At 37.6% G+C, this 23433-nt stretch overlaps 1 protein-coding gene across 2 annotated transcripts in view; it reads right to left on the reverse strand.

The window, feature by feature from the left end:
- Positions 1–23433, reverse strand: part of DNAlig4 (DNA ligase 4) — a 462385-nt gene that overhangs the window by 401765 nt on the left and 37187 nt on the right. Inside the window, exon 4 of one of the 2 annotated variants that reach the window (XM_090384659.1) lies at positions 7672–7773. In XM_090384659.1, the coding sequence (XP_090240785.1) occupies positions 7672–7773 (102 nt within the window). The remainder of the gene's footprint in view (positions 1–7671; positions 7774–23433) is intronic. The other variant, XM_090384660.1, reaches the window with a different exon arrangement.

Raw genomic sequence — 23433 nt, forward strand, 5'->3', positions numbered from 1 at the left:
GTTTTGGAAATAATATATTATTGTTATTTTTTGTGATTAATACGTTCTTTTTTATTCACATGCTTTCCTAATATTCAAATAAAGATAATCAATCAGACATTATTTATGTGCATATAAGTCGCTCACTGGCTGCAATAGTGGCATAACTCAAAAATCTTAATTCTGAGATGATCGATGAGAAATATTTGGCTTTTAAAATTAGTTTTTTTAGAATTAAAGAAATTATGTGATTCTTCTCATCATACCCAGTGGCTTGTGTCTCCTAAGGATCGAAAGTAATTAGGATGAAGAGCAAAAAAACCATTAAACAAGAACTTTATTTATATTCATAAATTCAGGAATATGAACGTAGGAACTACATTTTAATCTTTGAGAACATAATTGTGGTAAAGCATAAATAAGAACAAGAAGTTAGTACAAAATTATTGGTGTACAAACAAGCAAAAATTGGGAAGAATTTAGTCATTCTTAGAAAATTTTAATACTTCCGAAATCAATTTTTAGACTATTATAAACACCAGCATGGCATTTGGGAATTTGTTATTGTTCAACAAACATTGGAGGTCACTGTGCTTCTTTTTCGAAATCGGAATCGAGCTCTTGTAGGCTTTTTTCAATTCGAAGTCTACAAATGACTCCAAAGGTTTTCTTATTTTACAAGCTTTAATATTAACTGATTTATAATCGTCCTGTCTGTATGATGTTTCATAAAAGAAAGAGTCTAAACGCTACTTTTCTGCTTTAAAAATAGCAATGTCATTGAGGTTAAACTTCACTTCATCAGTATTTTCATTAAATTTCATAGAAGTGCATCAGGTCAAACCTTTCAGGTTGTAAATTTGTCATGATTCATCTGTCACCTTGAAAAGATTTCCTGTCTTTCTGGCAGTTCTAGAGTGAATGTACCATATTGCAATAGGATGAATATAGGACCAGACTTTAGCGATCTTTTAATATTTTTCTCTACTAATGAGTATGCACAGTCACCCTCATTTTGCATATGACTTACAACAAGAAATTTGTATGTAACTGTTTTGATTCGAAAGTTCACCACAACATACAAATAGGCTGTTATAATAAATTTGTTCTTCTGTTGTCCCCCACAGTTGTCTGAATAAAATGCAATTTCAAGATTGTCGGATTGGCAAGAAGCTGCTTTCTCTTCTAAATATTTTAATAGGCAAGATCCAGTTTCAGTGGAACCTTTTCCACCTTCACCTTCATGTCATATGTCGCTGCTGCTAATGCAGCAGAAAAATCCAATCCAATTCATGTCATATGTAGCAATTTACAACATCTAGTTTTTTTTTTTTTTTTTAAAGCATCAATTCACCACGGCTTGAATCCTTCCATAAAAGAACAGTCATTGATAAACTATTACAAGAAAACAAAAAAAAAACATTAAGTGGCATATATTTATTTATATTATATAAAAAAATATAAATAAATAAATATATATATATATATATAATATCTCCTTAGTAAAGGCAGCACCGAAAAACCTTTGCGCTCGAGGAGCAAAAATAACTTGGTCCAGCCCTGCTTAACTAAAATAATGTCAACTGATATTATAAGCAAGAAGCTTGTATTACACTGCAATACTGGTACAACTCAAAAAAGGATCGCTGTTGCAAACAGACTGTGCTCCACTCAGTCCCAAGGTCGGGAGCACACTGAAGAAGTGCCACTGTTGATGCTTCTCGATGCAGTAAAAACTAAAATGGCATAATGACACTTGCGTCAATTAGTGAGGAAATACTGAACTCACTTTGTACTGTTATTGCATAAATGCAGAGTCCGCTATCCCAACTTCATTAGTTGTATTAACTCAAAAATTAAGAATTTTTAGTTGTGCCATTATTGCAGCAAGTGAGCGAAGTGTTCCCAGGTCTATTTAAAAAAAAAAAAAAAACACTCAAAAACCTGGTCACCATGCCCACCCCTTATGATGATACCTGGATACATCACTGTATTACAGTGTTTATTATATATTAGTGTCATTTTATTTAAACAATTTACAGATATTAATTATATTTTTAAACATAGTATGCCTGTGAGATTTTTATTACTGCTAAAACAATACAACTCGGTATATATTGTCATAATTTATAACTTTTTTAGTAACAATATTTATACCCACCTGCTCCTTTATTGTGCTTACAATTAATTTTAAATTATAATTTCAACTAATTTTGTTTCCTTGTTAGAATTATTAAAAATGGATCGCTGGCTGAAACATAAAAGTCATATCTGTGAAGGAAATGAAGATGTTCAAGCATCAACTTCGAAAGTTATTGAACAAAGAGGTTCAAATAAAAAAACCCGTAAATACTGTGATGAATATTTGTCCCTTGGTTTTACCTATACAGGAGCCGAAGAAAGTTAGCAACCGTTGTGCATTATTTTCTATGAATTGTTATCCAATAAAGGCATGAAACCTGCTAAGTTACAAAGACATTTGAAAACCAAACATAAAATTTATGACAAAAAACTGATTGAATTCTTTCAAAGTTGTTGTTATGTTGTTATTTGGTTTTTTAGGAGAATTAGCAACTAAAGCCATATTGCTCCGGGGATATGCGGTGGTCATTCCCTGACCTTTCCGCATCCTCCGTATTTGGTGGTCACGGGCTTGAACTCCGGTCTAATCAAGAAGCGTGTGCTACACACTGCTGCTCCTGCCCACCTGGCTATGGAAGCGCCCTCTTTCAAAGTAAACTTCAAGAATTTCATGCTAGTAAAAAAATCATTAAAAAATATTGTGTCTAGTAGCAGCAATGAGAAAGCTGTTCAAGCTTCATATGAAATATCTCTGCTTATAGCAAGAAAGGGAAAATCTCACACTATAACTGAACAATTGATCCTACCTGCAGCAAAAATAATGACGTTGACTTTATTAGGAGAAAAGACAGCACAAAATTTAAATATTATTCCTTTATCAAACAATACCGTAAGCGGAATTTCTGAAATGGTAGAAAATATAAAACTAGTTGCCAGAGTCCACATCAATATTATTCACTACAGTTAGACGAAAGTACAGATATTTCTCAAAACGTTAATCTGTTAGCCTTTATACATTATGATTACAATTACAAAATTTATGAAGATTTATTATTTTGTGAACAGTTAAAAACACATACAACTGGTTCAGCTATATTTGGTATATTAAATGATTTTATAACAACACACCAAATCGAATGGTCAAACTGTGCTGGAATTTGTACTGACAGGGCTCGCACAATGGCAGGACATATTTCGGGTTTGCGGGGGGTCATATACAAGCGGTTGCACCTGAAATAACATGGTCTCATTGTATTATACATAGACAGTCATTAGCTGCAGAGCAAATGCCTGAAAATTTGAAAATAATATTAAATGAAGTTAAGGTAGTTAATTTCATTAAGGGTAAACCTTTAAAATCTCGAATATTTGAAAATATACGTGAGGAAATGGTTAACAAATATAATCAGTTTATTTTGCCTATCAAAGTACGGAGGCTTTCACGTGGAAGGGTTCTAACTCACGAGTTTGAATTACACAACGAAATACAGTTATTTTTAAGTAATGTTTCCTTTCACCTCAGTGATCGTTTTTCTAATTTTGAGTGGTTAGTTAAACTAGCTTACTTAGCTGAAATTTTTTCTCATTTAAATGAACTTAATTTAAAATTACAAAGAACAAGTATGACCATATTTAATGTGAAAGATAATATCAAAGCATTTATAAAAAAAATGGATTTATGGGAACAGATTTACAGAAAATACGATTTCACGTTTTCCGACTTTAAAGGACTTTTTAGAGATAACTAAAAATAATCTCCCTAATGAAACTGGTAAAGATATTATTAGGCATTTACAGGCATTAAATAATAATATTAGAAAATATTTTCTGTTACCTTAAAAAATATATATTTTCCTTTACCTATCCAAAGTTTATCACTAATTGTGATAAACTTTGGATTCAAGACCCATTCGATGTAAATGTCAAAGAGGTTAAAGATCTTACAGCTAACGAAGAAAGTAGCTTAGTATAAATTTCTTGCAATACAGCTCTAAAATTAGTTTATAAAAATAACATTTTAGCTATTTATGGTTAAAAGTAAGAGCTGAACACACAAAATTAGCAAATAAGGCACTAAAACATTTAATCCTCTTTCCCACAACATATTTATGTGAAAAGACATTGCTCTTTTATACACAAAATCAAAATACAGGAATAAGTTAAACGTAGAACCTGATTTGAGAGTGCAAGTTAGTACCACTGAGTCAAATATTTTAGAACTGGTTTCTTTAAAACAGCATCATCATTCACATTAATTAAATTTATACAAAAAATACATATAAATATGAAAATATTTAGTTGCAGTACTAACTGTATTTTTTATATATGTAATTTACTTTACTTTTTTTTTTTTGTTACTTTTAATTGTAGAAATATTTCAAATTATTCGTTCTATATATATCGAAATTGATAGATAACATTATTATTATATATCTATATAAAAATAAGAATAAAGTTGAATTGTTTCACACATAAAACTTTGAATTTTCTTTTCAGAAAACCCAGTGTTCACACACACACGCACGAAGTAGAAGTAATATAAATTCATTGAAAATTTGAAGGGAATACAACTGTCATATTACTTTTATCTCTCAACTATCACTTAATTAACTTTTCATCCCATTTTTTTAGTAAGGCACACACACACACACACACTGAGCAATCACTGAATTATGATCACCCCTATGAAAACTGAATGCGACCTGTTGACTGCATGAGGTACGAGAATGTGCAGTTAATCGACCTACGTAGCATAAATAAGGTGTCGATGGTTCACTAGGTAGTAAAATTCCGAGCATGATGAGTAAAAGGAAGGATTTATCGGACTTTGATAAAGGACAGATTGGGGAGCTCAATAAGCTGGTGCCTCGATTTCCCAAATGGCGGAACTGGTGGGGTGTTCGAGAGACGCAAATGTTAAAGTGTACCATGTCTGTCGTCAAAATGGTCAAACAACGACCAGACGGCAAAACTACAAATGTCAACGAAAAGTTGAGGTTAGAGGTGAACGCCGGGTCTGATGACTCGTACAGGCTAACAGGCACAGCACTGTTGAAGAGTTGACTACCCAATACAACATGGGCCAACCCAGAATGTCTGGCATGACCATGCATCGCATGCTTGCACGTATGAGCTAACTAAACCATATTGCTCTGGGGATATGTGATGGTCATTCTCTGACCTTTCTGCATCTTCCATATTTGGCGGTCACGGGCTCGAACCCCGGTCTAATCAAGAAGCGTGTGCTTCGCACTGCTGCTCCTGCCTACCTGGCTACGGAGGTGCCAGGCTATACCAGCAGATGACCCCATACGGCATCCTCTCCTTACCAAGGTTCATCTGTGTAAAAGACTCGCCTAGTGCAAAGAGCATGCAAGTTAGACATTAGAAGACTGGAAGAAGGTGTGCTGGTTGGATGAGTCACATTATTTACTCCACACCATGGATCGGATTTGGATACCGACCCACGGTGTGGAGTAAAATGGATTTGGATACCAATGTATACGGATTTGGCACCAACAACACGAAGCTCTTGATCCATCCTGCATGGTATCAAAAGTGCAGGCTGGTGGAGGCGGTTATATGGTGTGGGGCATGTTTCACTGGCAGGAACTTGGACCCCTAGTGCATGTGGAACAACTATCAGTGGTCTCCGCTCTCGTCTACTGCTTGCTGACTGTGCACACCCCGCTAGGTTACACTTATTCCCGAATGGCGATGGTGTCTTCCAAGATGACAATACACCGAGCCATCAGGCACTTGATGTGCAGGAATGGTTTGAGAAACACAGTTCTGACTTCCAGTGTATCGATTGGCCTCTGAACTCCCCCAATATTAATCCCATAGAGCACTTGTGGGACACTATGGAAAGGCATATCAGGCATCTGGATAACCAATCACCTCCATACTTGCATTGCTAGCCACATTACACACAACTTGCTTGGCCATACCTCCCGAACGCTTCCAACATCTTGTTAAATCAATGCCACGTTGGATAGCTGCTGTACTGAGGGCAAATGGATAAACTAGGAAGTATTAGGTAATTCAGTGATCACTCAGTGTGTGCGCGTGCACACACACACACACACACACACGTGTGTAATGGTCCATAAACCTTTTTTGATTTTTGAAGGGGTCCATAGACCTCAGTAGTTTGAGAACCACTGCAATAGGAGATTTATGAAATTTAGGTATAGAGTAGATAAATGTAAATTAAGTTATTATTGTTTCATTTTAATTTTTTATGTAATGCTATTAGTTTTTTGCTTATTACATTAGGGAGGATGTTATATATTTGTATGTGTTGCTAGATTGTAGTTCATTCTTAATAATTTCTATATAATAGGCTTTACAAATAATTGCGTAATTAATATTGCCGCTTTGTCAACTGGTGTAATAACCAATTCGGTCATGGTAAAGAAAGCCTGAACGGGAAACATGCAAAAGTTCGATGAAATTTACCGGTAAAAGTACTTTGCTGTAATGGCATTTGTATTATTGCTCGCTCAGAAACAGATGGTGGGTGTTATCGGTCTGGAGTAGAAGTTGAATCCCAAGGGAGCTTGAAACCCTCCCGAAGTGGAGGAGGGGTAACCTGACCTTTTTTCTTTTGGGCTAACTAAACCATATTGAATTAACTAACTGAATCATAAACAGAGTCATATTGGAAGTTCTGGCGTTGTAAAAAAGTTCGTAACGTAGTTTCACCGGTAAACCTTTTGGAAGTTTGCCGTGCTTCTCGTGTGGGCTTCCTTTGCCTTTTTTTTTCTTAATAAACAATTTATCCACTAGCTCACCAGTGATTCTAAAAAAAAAAAAAGGTCAGGTTACCCCCTCCATTTCGGAAGGGTTTCAAGCTCCCATGGGATTCAATTTCTACTCCTGACCAATAACACCCACTGTATGTTTACTGAGCGAGCAACAATACAAATGCCGTTACAGCGGTAAAAATTTACCAGTAAAATACTTTTACTGGTAAATTTCATCGAACTTTTGCGTGCTTCTGGTGCAGGCTTTCTTTACCTTCAACCACAAATTCTTACGTATTTCTTTGAGTTGCTTATTATTAATTTAGTGTTATGTTTGTCATGTCTGATTTGCAAATGGTCATATTTGTTACTGGTTATTTGTTGTTATTTTGGTTTTTTTTTAGGAGCATTAGCAACTAAGGCCATGTTGCTCCGGGATATGCGGTGGTCATTCCCTGACCTTTCCGCATCCTCTGTATTTGGTGGTGATGGGCTTGAACCCCGGTCTAATCAAGAAGCGTATGCTACGCACTGCTGCTCCTTCCCACCTGGCTACGGAGGCGCCGTTACTGGTTAAGTTTAATATTGTGAACAGCCACATATGTTGTGTTTGTATGAGGAATTTATGCGGTACCTTAATAAATCTTGGTATCACTGTTTTTTGAATGCTATTGGTAAGTTGGGTCGAAATTTGAAACCAAGTGATAAAATATCTCTAAGCTCAGGATATGGGATTATATTTAAGTCGTCGGTATAATATGGTTATGATTGGGATTTGACATTCTTTTTTTGAAAAACAGCCAAATATGAGGTAAAAAAAACAAACAAGAAAGAAAACAACAAGTTTTCATGCAATACTTACAGATTTTGCATGCTGGGGAGCTCGATAGTTAATCAGCTTTTGAGCATCTTGGCTTTCTTTACTAAGGCACAAAATATCTATATATAATTTGGCTAATGTATTCTGAAATTAAAATTATAATTTCCATTAAATATATTTGATATCTCGATAAATATAAAAATGAATTATCAGAAATTCTTAAAATGATACCAACTGGTTAAGACTACTAAAATTAAGTATATAACACTCTTACACATCAAGTGAAATTTTTTTAATTTAAAATTTGTTGAAGACCATTAAGTTTTGGTTACAGCAACAAAGAAAATATATTATGATTATTACAATTGTATACCCATGCATTATGAACCTGCTAAAATAAATTAGCAATGTTTCTGGATCTGCTTTGGAATGCTGTATCATAAGCCAAATGCAAAATATCACTACCACCATTGTCTAGATTCCTAGGTGGAATGTGTTTAGAAATATGCAATAAACTCTTTAAAATCAAGCACCTTTGAAATTGAGAGGTGCCAAAATTTAAATTTTTCCAGATTGAGAGAGGCATTTAAAACAATCACATTTCAATGAATATTAAGTATAAACAGCTGAATTTATTTACTTGTATATATATATATATATATATATATGATTATCTTGTACTTTCATCAATTTTTCATCAGCCATCAGGATTTAAAGGGCATGGATAACTGAAAAGCTTTCGCTTAATTTTTTTGCCTTTGTTACAAGTTGCCTGGTACTCACTATTTTCTACAGATTTTTGTATACTACATGGAACCTATATCAACTAACTACTTTACAACTGTTTTGTCTGTGTATTGTCATTAGAGACTACCTGATGTCCAGTGAGGGCCCAGTCAGTGTTATGGGAGTCTCTCCTTTTAAATAGCCAATTAAACTTTTGGACAGGCCATCAGTTAGAAAGTAGTGCAATACAAGGGAATCTTGTTGCAATGGCAAGTTTGATCTTCTGTGAGAATTAAAATATAATTCTCATAAAACACAATTAAAATAGCTGACACATTGTATTATTATATCACAAAGGGTTGTTTGTTTGGATTTTAATGGTGCATCAGCAACTAGGGCTATAATGCACCAAAACCACATCCCATACAAGATAAGAGAAAAAATTTCAGTGGACTTATTACTTAGGTCACTATGTCACTTAGCCGATTTATAGAGCTTCTTAATGTACCGTTATGTAATTGGCTTAATAATAATAATAATAGCAATAAGAGCTTAATTGACGGTACTCATCTCAATTGATCTGCTTAGTTACATGGTATTGAAGTGGAAGTGAAATTTAAAATAAGTTTAAATAAATAAAGACGGAATTGTTAACAATTCAGTCTTTATTTATTTAAACTTATTAAAATAAGTTTAACTTATTAAAATTAAACTTATTATTATTAAACTTATTAAAATAAGTTTAACTTATTAAAATTAAACTTATTATTATTAAACTTATTAAAATAAGTTTAAATAAATAAAGACTGAATTGTTAACAATTCCGTCTTTATTTATTTAAACTTATTTTAAATTTCACTTCCACTTCAATACCATGTAACTAAGCTTTTTTTTTTTTTTTTTTTTTGGTAGTTGTTGGCGCATCGGCTTCTGTGGCCATATTGCACCTCCCAAGGTTTTTGCAGTACTTTGATCCAAGCCCGAGGCGGGAATCGAACCCGCGACCTTTGGGTTGCCGGGCAGGTATTTTACCCACTGGGCTAGCCCGGTCGGCAGTGTAACTAAGCAGATCAATTGAGGTGAGTACCGTCAATTAAGCTCTAATTGCTATTATTATTATTAAGTCACAACATGTATAAAAAAATATATATGTACTAATATAAAAATATATTTATATAGAGGTGAAATGGTTTATTGATTTTAAAGCATAAAAACAGCTGACATATTGTCATTGTCAGATAAAATCCGACTGAGTGTATTCAGTCGGATGAGTAAAAACATTAAAATACATAAAACGTTCCTGTCTATATTGTGGACATTCGGATAAAATATGAAGAATAGTTAAAAAGGCGTCACAATCCACAAACATAAGAGAGTCATCTGCCCTCGGCAAGAATGCATGCATAAGATGACTATGTTCTATGCAGAGGCGAGCTAGAACAACTTCCTCTCTACAGTCCCTGCGCAAACTAGATTGCCAGTGTTCAATAACAAGCTTTATCTGATATAGCTTGTTTGTGACCTGCTCATGCCAAGATTGTTGCCATTGGGAGAATAATTTATCATTTATTAGTTGCCTGTAGTCTATATAGGGGACTAACAGGCAAAGAGTGCCGTGGGGTTCTGGTGATCTGGCCGCAGCATCTGCCAATTCATTACCACTGATCCTAATGTGGCTTGGGATCCAGCAGAAACAAAGGTTGAAAGAATGCTCAGAAAGAATGTAACGTCTGCTGGATCCAGATCAGGAATGGACGAGGGTTATACCTTGTACCTGATAAAGCCTGCAGTTTACTTAGAGAGTCAGTATACACCATACACCTTTGGTACTTGTGAGTTTTAATGTGTTCCAAGGCTAAACGTATAGCATACAACTCAGCTTTATATATATACTACATTCATGGGAAATCTTCCCAGATATAGTGTGATCTGAGAAGATGGCAGTAGATCCGACAGATGACTCTGACATCGAGCCATCAGTAAAGACAGTCAAGAAGTCAGGGTACTGGGCACGGTGGGCAGCACAGAGTTGTTAGTATACAGATGTGGGATGGTGGCCTCACCCCAATTTTTGAAGAAAAAGTCGCATGATGGTAGGCGAGCATGTCAGGGTGGAAGTAGTTGCCTTGGTGACTGGGCAACATTGTCTACCATAATGCTGAGCTCTCTGAGCAGCTCTTGGACATGGATACCAAAGGGACGGTTGGCAGTCTGAAAGTTGTTATAAAGAGTTTTCCCTTATGGTTCGAAAACAGGTGCCCACATAGGGTTGTCTGGCAGGGATTTCAATTTAAAAGTATATTTTAGTGACAACTGCTTTCGTCACAGGGACAGTGGCAGTTCACCTGCTTTGATGTATAAACGCCGGGCAGGAGAAGTTCATATTGGGACGAGGCTACTAGTGACGGTCGTGTTCAAAGCCGCTAAGTGGATTTTTCTTATTTATTGATTTGAAATTATTGTTTTTCTAAAACTTTTGATTTAAATTTAGTAGTATAACATTATTTTGTGATTTTTTGATTAATTTGGTGTATTTATTCTTTACTAGGCCTTGTAAAAGTATCGGTAAGGGTTTCCACGTGTTCGTAACTACCATTCGTAACTACCGCTACCGTTAGTAACTTTCCCGCCATTGTGATACCGTACTAGATATACCGTAGGTTATATACCGTACTAGATAGCATTAGTTGAACTTCGTTAGCAGTTAAATTGTACGTTTAAATAAATACATATAACGACTTACATTACAAACGTAATATAATTAATAACATAACATAATTAATTAATAAATTAATAGAATCATGACTCAGACCAGAGCAGCAAAGCAAAAGGCTCAAGCTAATGGAAGTGCTGTGGCTCAGAGCAGAACTGAGGGGAGCAGTTGTCCTCTGACTCACAGCCTTATAAAATTCACTGTTTGCTTGATGTTTGCAGAGCAATCGGGTACGGGACATGATACTGCCAAGGGGGATGTCTTTGTGTGTGCGCGATGCAAGGAGTGTATCGATATCAGGCAACAACTCGGCGTTCTTGTCGGCCTATATGAGAGCTTGAAGGACAGGGTGGACGCCCTCGAAGAAACTAAATTGAGGGGCCCATCAAGCTCTCAGCTGCCCACATCAACGCCAGAGCTTGCACTTGGGCATCGCGTGACACAGAGACAACCCCTAAGGCAGAATGCGCTGGTCCCGAAGGAACTAGTAGTTGTTGGTGACTCTATTGTCAGGGAAACGGGGAACATGCTTTGTAAAAAAGATAGGTGGAACAGGACCAGGGTATGTCTGCCAGGGGCAAAGGTTAATGACGTTGTAGAGCGAATATCATCTTTTAAGGGCACAAAAGGTGATATAGTTGTACACGTTGGCACTAATAATATTAAGAGTAGGAGACCGGCAGAATTACTTAACAAGTACAGGTCACTGTTGAACAAAAGGCGAGAATTAGGGTTGAATTTGAAAGTGTCTGCAATTCTGCCCAGACACGATACGAGGGAGTATATGATGAGAGCCTTGTCGATCAATTCGGCCCTGGAAAGATTGTGCAAGGCTCAAGGGGTAGAATTTTTTTCAGCCTGGACTGTACTTGTTAACAGGAGAGATTGCTTCTACAGGGATGGGATACACTTAAATAGAAAGGGTGCAAGAATATTTGCTGATGCTATCGAGGCAGTGTTAGGTGGGTCGGAAAACTGCTAGCTTGGGGGGAGACAAAGACCAATAGATTGACAGTAGCCACTGGCAGAGGTGAAAGAGATTCTTGCACTGCTTCTATTAGAATGAGCAGAAGCCTGAAAAACAAGATGCATGGTATTTCAGAGACTGCTGGGAGCCATTGCGGTACAAGTAAACACATGGGTTGTGTTAGGGTAGCTAAGAATAGAAACAGGTGCAGGTATACTTGCGTGTACACCAATGCTAGGAGTTTAGTAAATAAATTTGATGAATTTGAGGTATTGCTCAAAACATCGAAGGCAGATATTGTTGGGATATCAGAGACGTGGTGTCACACAGATATAAGGGATGCAGAACTGCAATTTGGGGAGTACAACGTCTACAGAAAGGATAGACAGGATAGGAAGGGGGGAGGAGTTATGCTATTAGTTAAGAAACACATAAAAACCAAGGAAGTGAAGCCAGTCGACATCGTGGACAGTGCAGTGTGGAGTCAGTTTGGTGTGACATAAACATTGGGAGATCAAAATTGAGATAGTAGGAGTGTGCTATAGGCCTAATGACTCTGATGAGTATAATAAGGAACTGTACAGGGAAATAGAGTGGGCCAGTAAATCAGAGAGTCTTATAATGGGAGATTTTAATTTCCCAGATATTGACTGGAATTTGGGGGCTGGTTACTCACACACTAGCAGGGCTTTTGTGGATTTATTGGATGATTGTTTTCTACATCAGCATGTTCGGGAGGCAACTAGAGGGAGTAATACTCTTGATTTGATTATCAGCAGTGATTCTTCATGCATTAAGAATCTGCAGATAAACGAACCACTAGGTGGCAGTGATCACAGTGTGCTGAAGTGGGATTTACTCAAAGAGGTAACTACCATTAGGGGTAAAGGGAAGGGTTATTGCTTCCGTAAAGGCGACTACGATGGACTGAGACAGTATTTAAATTCTATACAGTGGGACCAACTGATGATGTTACCAACAGCAAATTCAAAATGGGAAGCATTCAAAGAACTTATCTTGGAAGCTACTAGGCTTTACATACCAAATAAGAAATATTGTTCAAGGTTTAGGCCAAAATGGATGTCAGATGAACTAATGAGGCATATGGCAGAGAAGAAAAATGCATGGGATACATACAAATTAACACATGACACAGAAGCCTATGATAGATACAAGTTGATATGCAACCAAGTTACAAAAGAGGTTAGGCAGGCGAAGGCAGATTACGAGAAATCCTTGGCAAGGGATGCAAAGAAAAACAGGAAAGAGTTCTTTACTTATGTAAACTCTAGAAGGAAGGGGATGAATCAGATTGGTCCACTTGATATTGATGGGTCAAGTGTTGATGATCCTGCTCAGGTAGCTAACAAACTAAATGAATATTTTGCATCGACATTCACACATGAGGAGTTATTCAGCGAGGGGAATGCCAGAGGTGTATTCAACTCTAACAGTAAGCTACAGAATCTTGAAATAACTGGGAGTAAAGTGGAGGAGAAACAGTTGAAGATAAACACAAGAAAGGCACCCGGGGTGGATGGGATCTATCCAGTTATATTAAAGGAGGCAGCAAAGGAAGTAAGCAAACCCTTAGCCATAATTATGAGAGCTTCCTTGGACTCAGGGGAGGTACCCATAGACTGGAAATGTGCAAATGTGACCCCATTTGCACATTTCCAGTGACCCCATTGACCCCTTGCCAATTCACAAAGGAGGATCAAAGGCTGACACACGTAATTATAGACCTGTGAGCTTAACTTCTGTTCCAGGAAAATTAATGGAGGCACTGGTTAAAGAAGCACTGCAGGATCATTTAGACAAGACTTCAGTTATAGCTCAGACACAGCATGGTTTTGTTAAGGGGAAGTCTTGCCTGACCAACTTGATTGGATACTATGATGCAGTCACAAAAGAACTGGATGCAGGGAATAACTTTGATATTATATACTTGGATCTTAGAAAGGCTTTTGATACTGTTGCACATGGAAGACTGCTACACAAATTGGAGCAGTGTGACATTGGAGGCAAATTGCTGCTATGGATAAAGGGGTGATTGAGGGGGAGAAGACAGAGAGTGGTAATCAATGGACACTGCTCATCGTGGACTGATGTTATTAGTGGAGTCCCTCAGGGCTCAGTGTTGGGTCCATTACTGTTTTCTGTATTTATAAATGATATTGATGATGGTATATCGGGCTTAATGTCCAAGTTTGCAGACGATACAAAGGTTGGCAGGGTTGTCAAGGACACTACTGACACTATGCTGCTGCAACAGGATCTGGAAAGGTTGAGCAGATGGGCTGAGAGGTGGCAAATGAAGTTTAACATTGACAAATGTAAAGTACTACACATGGGAAACAGCAACCCCAGAGCAACGTATCAACTCTGTGGTACAACACTGACAGTGGTAGAGAATGAAAGGGACTTGGGGGTGGTTGTGCAGGCAGATATGAAGTTCTCTGAGCAGTGCAGACGGGCTGCAAGAGTAGCTCATGGAGTATTGTCAATGATATACAGGAATTTTTCCAGCAGGGATAAGGAGGTGATTATTCCATTGTATAAGACGATGGGCAGGCCACACCTAGAGTACTATATACAGGTCTGGAGGCCTCATTTCAAGAAGGATGTAGAGCTGCTGGAACGAGTACAGAGAAGGGCAACAAGATTAGTGAATGGAACAAAGGGGTGCTCTTACGAAGAAAGGCTTAAGTTTTGCAAATTACAGTGTCTGGAGACTAGGCACCAGCGAGGTGATCTGATAGAGGTGTATAAAGCCTTGAATGGTTTAAGCATGCTCAATGCTGATGGGATTCTTCCTCTAGCTCAGAAAAATCACCTGAGAGGGCATAAATTCAAATTGAGGAAAGACAGATGTAGGATAGACGTGCGGAAATTTGCCTTTAGCCAGCGAGTGGTTGGTTGGTGGAACAGACTTCCATCCCTTGTGGTGGAGGTTGATAGCCTAAATAAGTTTAAGGCTCAGCTGGACAGGTATTTTGAACGAACAGAGGGGTGAAGTGGAAGTGGGTTTTTTTTTTTTTTTTTGGCTGATGCTGCATAAGCTTGCTTTCTTGCATCAAATGCCTCTACTAATGCTAATGCTAATTACCCCACCTTAAATGATGGTGGTGAACTGGGTCTAGCCACTGTAGTACACTGTTTCTAGCTGATGTGTATACTTGGGACCCATAGTATAATTTAAATCAGACAAGTGCACGATAATTTTGTCTGCAGTTGACGGATATGTGGTAAAAAAGTGAACTTCCTATCGAATACGAGTCCCAAGAATTTCGTCTCAGGTGATGTTTTGTCCAAGCTTGAGTTCTGGTCCAGGATGAAGGTTCCGTTTGCGACAAAAGTGTACACAGATGGTCTTCTGAAGCGAGAACATGAAACCGTTAGCCACTGCCCAAAATTTAACACAATCAACAGCATGCCACAATTGTCTTTTGATAACCCTCATGTTGCATAACTGACAGAAGATGGTAAAGTCAACAACGAAGAGGGCACTGTTTACAGCTGGAGGAAGTTGTTCAGTAATAGAATTAACTTTGATAGCAAAAAGTGTAACACTCAGGACTGACCCTTGGGGGACTCCCTCCTCTTGCCAAAAAGATTGTTTGTTTGTTTGTTTGGTTGGTTGGTTTTTAGGAGCATTAGCAACTAAGGCCATATTGCTCCGGGATATGCGGTGGTCATTCCTTGACCTTTCCACATCCTCCGTATTTGGTGGTGACGGGCTCGAACCCCGGTCTAATCAAGAAGCGTGTGCTGCGCACTGCTGCTCCTTCCCACCTGGCTACGGAGGTGCCGTTTCCCAAAAAGATCAAGAGAGAATAGAACCAACACGAACTTGGAATGAATGGTTCTTTAATTTTTTTTTTTTTAATAAAAAGGGATAGAGGCAGGACCGTGCTGAGCCATTTTAATACCTAAGGCAAGAATGAAAAATTGCACCCTCCCCAAATTTATTTTTAAAAAAAATTTTAATTAAAAAAAATGACTTATTTAAAATACATTTCTGGTACATATTTGAATAAAAATAAAAGGATGACAAAAAATAAATAAATAAAATCTGTTAAAAGTGATTTTTATTCTCATAAGCAATACTATTATAAATTTATTTATAGATTTATTTATGCATCATTCATTTAAAAAATTTATTTAATCTTTCTTTTGGCACACCTTTGAGCTTTAAACCTGAGGTAAGAGCCTCTTTTGCATCACCCTCGGTACAGCACTGGGTAGATGTCCCTACCAGTGCTGTGATCTGGGGATCATGGATATCCTTTAAAATTCCAAATCTCCAAGGCGTGCCATATGCCTTTTCCATATCAAAGAAAATTGACACCAGATATTCACATTTGAGAAAAGCATCACAGATAGATGTTTCCAGTCTTATAAGATGGTCGAGTGATGACATATTCCTTCGGAAATGACATTGCACTCTGGAAAAAAGGACATTTGCTTCTAAATAACACATAAGATGGGCATTCCCCATCCTTTCCAGGATCTTGCACATGCAGCTTGTCAGAGCAATCGGATGGTAATTATTCAGAATTTTTGGATCCATTCCTGGCTTCGGAAAGGCAAGCATGATTGCCTTCTGCCAGGAGTCTGGAAATTCAACTTAAAGATAGACTCTGTTGTACAAACTCTGTTGTTACTGGAGACTTGAAGTGGTGGAATCCATGTTTAGTCTACAGAGCTAAGTTCCGGTCAACCCTTCCCCATCTCTTCCATCATGTAGTATGACTGATGACTTTTGAGGGATGGACATCATGGCGAGATCCAATCTTCCTCACATTTCGAGAGCACAGCTCTAAAACGGTGTTCGCAGGCCGGCCACTAGTTAGTGGCCGGCCTACGAACACCGCTAGCTCTAGTGACAGAAGGGAGTTTGAGTAGTGTGTATGCATGGGGGGGGGGCATTGTCAAGCCCACGTTATGGCAAGGATCTGGGTATATTCTTACCCTGTGTACGCTATATCCAAAAATTTCATTACTTCAGACAGCATGTCCTCCCCCACTTTTTCTTACTATTGAATACACAAAGAATTGTCAAACTAATAGAGAAGCTTATCTGCGAAAACATCTAAACCTTCCAAACACTTCCTAGTTCATTTTACAAATATACGTGGCCTCAATTCTAACCTCAATGATGTCCATTTCCAATTGCAGACTGCCAAACCCCATGTACTTTTTCTGACAGAATCTCAGTTATCAGTTGATTCAACTACTGCTCATCTCACTTGCCCAAATTATTAGCTTTATGACTCCTTTCACCTCAAAGGTGGTACTTGTACATACGTACGTTGTGATATTTCCTGTAAGAGACTTAGTAATTTGGAATCTCCTCTTTTGATCTTCTCTGGCTTAAAATCTCTCTATCTCATTCTGTCGTCTCTACCGTTCTCCCAACTCCACTAATCACGTGGAGCACTTTGAATTCCCCTCTTCGCAACTTGACTTTCTCCAGTCCAAATTTCCTAATAGTGAGGTAATTTTCCTTGGTGATTTTAATGTTCACAACTCCAGCTGGCTTACATTTTCTAGTCACACCGACCCAGCTGATCGAGATGCTGAGGCTTTTGCAATTAGTAATGACCTTGCACAGATTGTTCATTTACCTACCAGAATGCTGGACAATCCTAACCATAGAGCCAACATGCTTCATCTTTTTCTCTCAAACAACCCTTCTAAGTATACGGTCGAAGTGAGTGGTCCTTTAGGCACCTGAGATCACAACCTGGTGATTGTCTCTTCTCCAATGAAGCCTTTATCTCATGGCTATTCACAACCTCGTATTGTTTGGCATTACAAGAATGCAAAATGGGATGACCAGCGAGATTTCTTTTCTTATTTTCCTTGGTTGGATTACTATTTCAAAACTATTGATGTCAACATTTGCTCAGATCGAGTCAGTGAAATTATTCTTGTAGGAATGGAACTAGATTTTGAACAGGCTAAGAGTAGAAAACATGCTTTTTGCATTAATGGTAGCTGAGAATTCTGGTTTCTTGCCAAAGCTACTGGCCGCAACTTTTGTCCATCTCTACTCTCACCTCTTTTAAAACCACATGGTTCTGTTGTCACTTCAGCCAAGAATAAAGTTGACCTGCTAGCATCCCATTTTGATTCTAACTCATGTATTAATGATCTTGGTAAAACACCTCCCACCATTCCCAACTCTAACACGCTCCATTCAATGCCTCCTGTGCATATCTCCTGTGGTCTTACATCAAAAGGATGTCAGAAGGTTTTTGACAAATCTTGATGCTAAGAAAGTTCCAGGTCCTGATGGTATTTCTCCACTTGTGCTCTTGAACTTACTCCTGTTCTTTGCCGCCTTTTCTCACTTTCTTATTCCAAAGGTGTTTTTCCTTCTGCTTGGAAATTTGCTCATATCCAGCCAGTTCCTAAAAAGGGTGACAAATCCCTCCTATCCAATTATCGTCCCATTGCAATTACCTCTACTCTTTCTAAAGTAATGGAGAAATCAATTAACTGCCGGCTCTTAAACTACCTAGAAACCTTCTATCTGATCAACGATCGCCATTATGGATACCGTCAGTGTCGATCCACTGGTGCTATTCTGGCTTATGTTACCCATTTATGGACAACTTCAATGGAAAAGTTCGGTGAAACACAAGCAGTTGATCTTGACATCTCAAAGGCTTTTGATCGTGTTTGGCATAAAGGTCTTCTAAACAAGCTTCCATTTTATGGTTTACCAACTGCTTTTTGTAATTGGTTATCCAGTTTTCTCTCTGATCGCTCACTGAGGGTGATGGTAGATGTCTCTCTGTCTTCTAACTTCTCCACTAATGCTGGTGTCTCCCAAAGGCTCAGTTCTTTCACCCACTCTTTTTCTCTTGTATATTAATGACCTTATTCCATGGACTGGAAATCCTATCCATCGTTTTGCCAATGATAGCACATTGCATACCACTTTCCATTTTGAGAAACCTTGCCCTGCTAAATCAGCTTCAACTTCTCGAATATCCGCTACCAATTCCTTAAATGCCAACCTCCAGGTAATTCTCCAGTGGGGCAAAGACAACTTAGTTGATTTCAATCTTTCTAAAACTTAGTCCTGTTTTATATCTCGCAAAAAAAGGAATCTTCTGCTCCTATGCTTATCTTTGGTGACACTCCGATTTCTAGGCAAGATGATATATCTCTTTTGGGGATTACCCTGACTTCTAATCTCTCTTGGCACAAGAACATTACAAATATTGGTTCCTCTGCATCTAAAAAACCTGGTTTTCTCTTTTGCTTTCGGCGTTACTTTTCTTCCAAACAGCTGTTCACTCTGTGCAAATCACAAATCCACCCTACCATGGAATATTATTCCCACATCTGGTGCGGTGGTCCCAAAACCTCTCTCAGGCTTCTTGATTCCATTCAGAAGAGGGCAGTTAGGTTAGTTAATGACTCATCTCTAACAGAGTCTCTGCTGCATGCCTTTTTCTACAGATACTTCCGCGGGCACTGTTCTTCTGAATTGGCTTCTATAATTCCCACTCTCTCTTTCAAAACAGTCCAAACACATGCCGCCACCAGCCAACATCCGTTTACTGTCCAACTTCAAACTCACAGAACCAACTTTTCATCTTCCTCATTTATTCATTCAACTGCCATTTTCTGGAACAACCTTCCTTCATACGTATTTCCTGAAAATTACAGTCTACAGAAGTTCAAAGTCTAATGTCAACAAATATCTTCTTTAGTCTTTTCAACCTCCAACTTAAGCACGTTACTAAGTACTATAGGTTCTAATACCTCTCGTGTTTTAGGGGTTTCATAAAAAAAAAAAAAAAAAACAGAGCAGTTAATCCATGGATTCAAATGAAAGACGTGTAATCGCTTCATAATGGATGTCATGTGGTGAGACAGCACTCGCCTGGGATAGTGTTAATGCCGCCTTCATTTCCCATTCTGTGAAGGATCAATTGTATTCTTCACAGTTATTTGATGACAACTTCAAATGTTGCTTTTCAGCATTTTGTTTAAGGGCCAGAAACTGAGGGTGATAACAGTTGGAGTGAAAGGATGGGTGAAATGGGAAGGGTGTTTTGTTTTTTTTGTTTTTTTTTAGCTGATGCTATATAAGATTGCTTTCTTGCATCATATGCCCTATTAACTCACAAGGGCAGCCTGACAAATCAAAAAAATATAGGCATTCACAAGTTTGAAGACATTTTCTTTATGATCCTGTAAATATTAATTCAAGAAGATTCAAGATAACTTACTTGTTTTTGTTTAAGTAAATATGTATCCTCATTGCATGTAAATTATATTTTAGCATTAGCATTAAGAGTGGCAAATGATGTAAGAAAGCAAGATTATACAGCAACAGGCAAAAAAAAAAAAAAAGAAACACTTCCCATTGCACCTAATCATTCCCTCCAATAGTTTGGCTTATTCTTCCTTGAATTTATTTAAGCTATCAACTTCCGCAACAATAGAAGCAACCAACAATCAACCACCCCTAACTAAGGACAAACTTCTGCACATCTATTCTGCAATAGTCCTTCCTCAATTTGCCTTTGTGCTACCTTGTGTGTAATCTGAGTAAGAAGAAAAATCCGAACTCCTCTGGGAAAAAATGGATTGAGCAAGCTCAGTACTGAGCTTGCTCAATCCATTCAAAGCCATAAGCACCTCAATCAGATCACTTGCATGGTGCCTAGTCTCCAGATGTTGCAATTTCTTGGTAAGAGCACTCCTTTGTTCCCCTCACCAGTCTTGTTACCCTTCTCTATACTCATTCCAGCAGCTAGCAAAATTACCGTATAACACTTACATAACTCCATGAGCTATCCTGGAAGTATGTCTGTATTGCTCAGAGAACTTCACATCCAACTGCACAATTACTGCCTGGACTTTTTCATTTTTCACTACCCTGAGTGTAGTGAAAAATGGTATGTTACTCTGAGGTTACTGCTACCCATACACAGTACTTTGCATTTGTCAATGTTAAACTTCAATTGCTATTTCTCAGCCTAAATGCCCAACTTTTTTAAATCCTGTTGCAGTAGCATATCATTACTGTCATTAACCACACTGCCAACCACCATATCATCAATAAACTAGGACAATAAGCCTGATATGCCTTCATCAATATCAATGATAAATATAGAAACAATGGGTCCAACACCCTGGGTGTGTCCACTAATAACATTATTCCGTGAAGACCAGTGTCCATTGATTGCTACTCTCTGTCTTCTCCCATCAACAATGCCTTTATCAATAGCAGCAACTTGCCCTTAATTTCACACTGCTCCAATTTGTATAGCAGTCTTTTATGAGCAACAATATCAAAAGCTTTCCTGGAATCCAAGTATATGATATCAAAAGTTATTTTTGCATCCAGTTCCTTATAACCACATCATAGTATCTAATCAAACTGGTCAAACATGATTTCACCTTAACAAACCCATGCCTTATCTGAAGTATAATTGCAGCCTTATCTAGATGATCCTGCATTACTTCTTTTACCAGTAACTCCATTATTTTTCCGGGAACAAAAGTGAAGCTTACAGGTTTATAATTACTCAGGTCTTACTTTGATCCCTTTCTTTGTGAATTGGGGATACATTTGTACATCTCCAGTCCACAGGGACTGCCACTGAATCCAAGACTGCTCTCGTAATTATGGCTAAGGGTTTCCTTACTTCCTTCACTACCTCCCTTAATATAACTGGATAGATCCCATCCACCCCAGGTGCCTTTCTTATGTTTAACTTCAACAATTTCTCTTCCACTTTCCTCTCAGTTATTAAAATCAATTAGCTGTGTATTAGAGTTTGATAAATTTCTAGCATGCTCTTCCCTAAAGAATTCCTCATGTGTGAATGTAGATGCAAAATACTCATTCAGTTTGTCAGAAACCTGAGCAGGATCATCAACAATCAAACCATCAATATCAAGTGGACCAATCTGATTCATCACCTTCCTTTTAGTGTTTACAAAAATATAGAAATCTTTGCTGTTTTTAAATCTATTACTGTAAATAAATATTTATTTTCAAATCATGAATAAGATAACTAACAATCCCCTTCACGTATAAGGTGTGGCCATTAGATAACGAGTATTGAAATAAAATAAATATAATGAAATATTTGCATCTTACAAGTTATCCCCTTCAAAATTTCAAGCCTTGGGCTTGAAAACACTGTTCCATATGTTTTGTTTCTTCCAAGCATAGAAACATTTCTGAAATTCATCTTCTGTAAGCTCTTTTAACACTTTGTTCAATTTTTTTCTGAATATCTTTAATGGACTGAAAATGGGTTCCCTTTCTGTACACTTTTCAATTTAGGGAAGAGGAAAAATCACAAGGTACGATGTCTGGCAAGTAGGGTGCATGTTCACACACAAGGATTTGTTTTTTGGCCGGAAACTGGTGAACAGCAAGCGCATTGTGTAATGGAGCATTGTCTTGATCGAACATCTAACCATCCTTCCACAATTTGGGTACCTTCCTTTGAATTTTTTCATGCAGCATTGTCTGAACTTCAATGTAATATGTTTGACTGACAGCCTGATTTTTGGGACGTATTCAGCCATAATAATTCCTTTAATATCAAAGAAAACAAGAAGCATGGTTTTCATCTTTGATTTTGACATTCTTTCTTCTTTTGATCTGGGGAATTGTTTTGTCTTCAATTATGTTGATTGTCTTTTAGTTTCTGGGTCATACTGGAACAGCCAACTTTCAATGCAAGTAATTATAGTTCTCAGAAAGTCTGAATCTTCAATTTTTTTCAAAGCACCTTCGCAAACTTGGAGTTTTCTTGTTCCTTGATCTTCATTCAAAAATTATTAGCAAAATCTTGGCATACACACTTTTTTCATGCCAAAATTTTCAGTTGAAACTTGTATAACTCTTTATTTGTCCATATCGAGTTCTGATACAACCATTCATTCTAATCCTTAAACAATGATCACTTCTAATCATTGTTACTCACTCCAAATTTTCATCAGTTTTCATGGATACCGGGTGCCCTAGTCGTTCATCGTCTTCCACATTCTCTCTTCCTTCTAAAAATCTTTTATGCTACTCAAACACAGGAGCCCTTGACACAGTATCTTCCCATAAACTTGACATAACAACTCATAACTTTCGGTTGGGGTTTCCTTTAATTTTGTTAAAAATTTGAAGTTGATTCATTGTTTGATTACTTTGTGTGTCATTTTTCCAGCCAACTGCAAAAACATAAGGTAATGAAACCTGTCTCACTGCAAAGTGTGATCAAAAATGAACTCGCCAAACAACTAGGCTAAGGTTCAAGGTCAACTGCTATGCCTTTGTTTCACAGGTGCACTTAATGTGTAGTGGCTGCACGTGCAGTCTCTTTATTTAATAGCCACACCCTGTAATTAAAATATG

This window comes from Mastigoproctus giganteus, chromosome 11 (assembly GCF_048544385.1).
Source record: "Mastigoproctus giganteus isolate SK-2022 chromosome 11, ASM4854438v1, whole genome shotgun sequence".
Classification (NCBI taxonomy): domain Eukaryota; kingdom Metazoa; phylum Arthropoda; class Arachnida; order Uropygi; family Thelyphonidae; genus Mastigoproctus; species Mastigoproctus giganteus.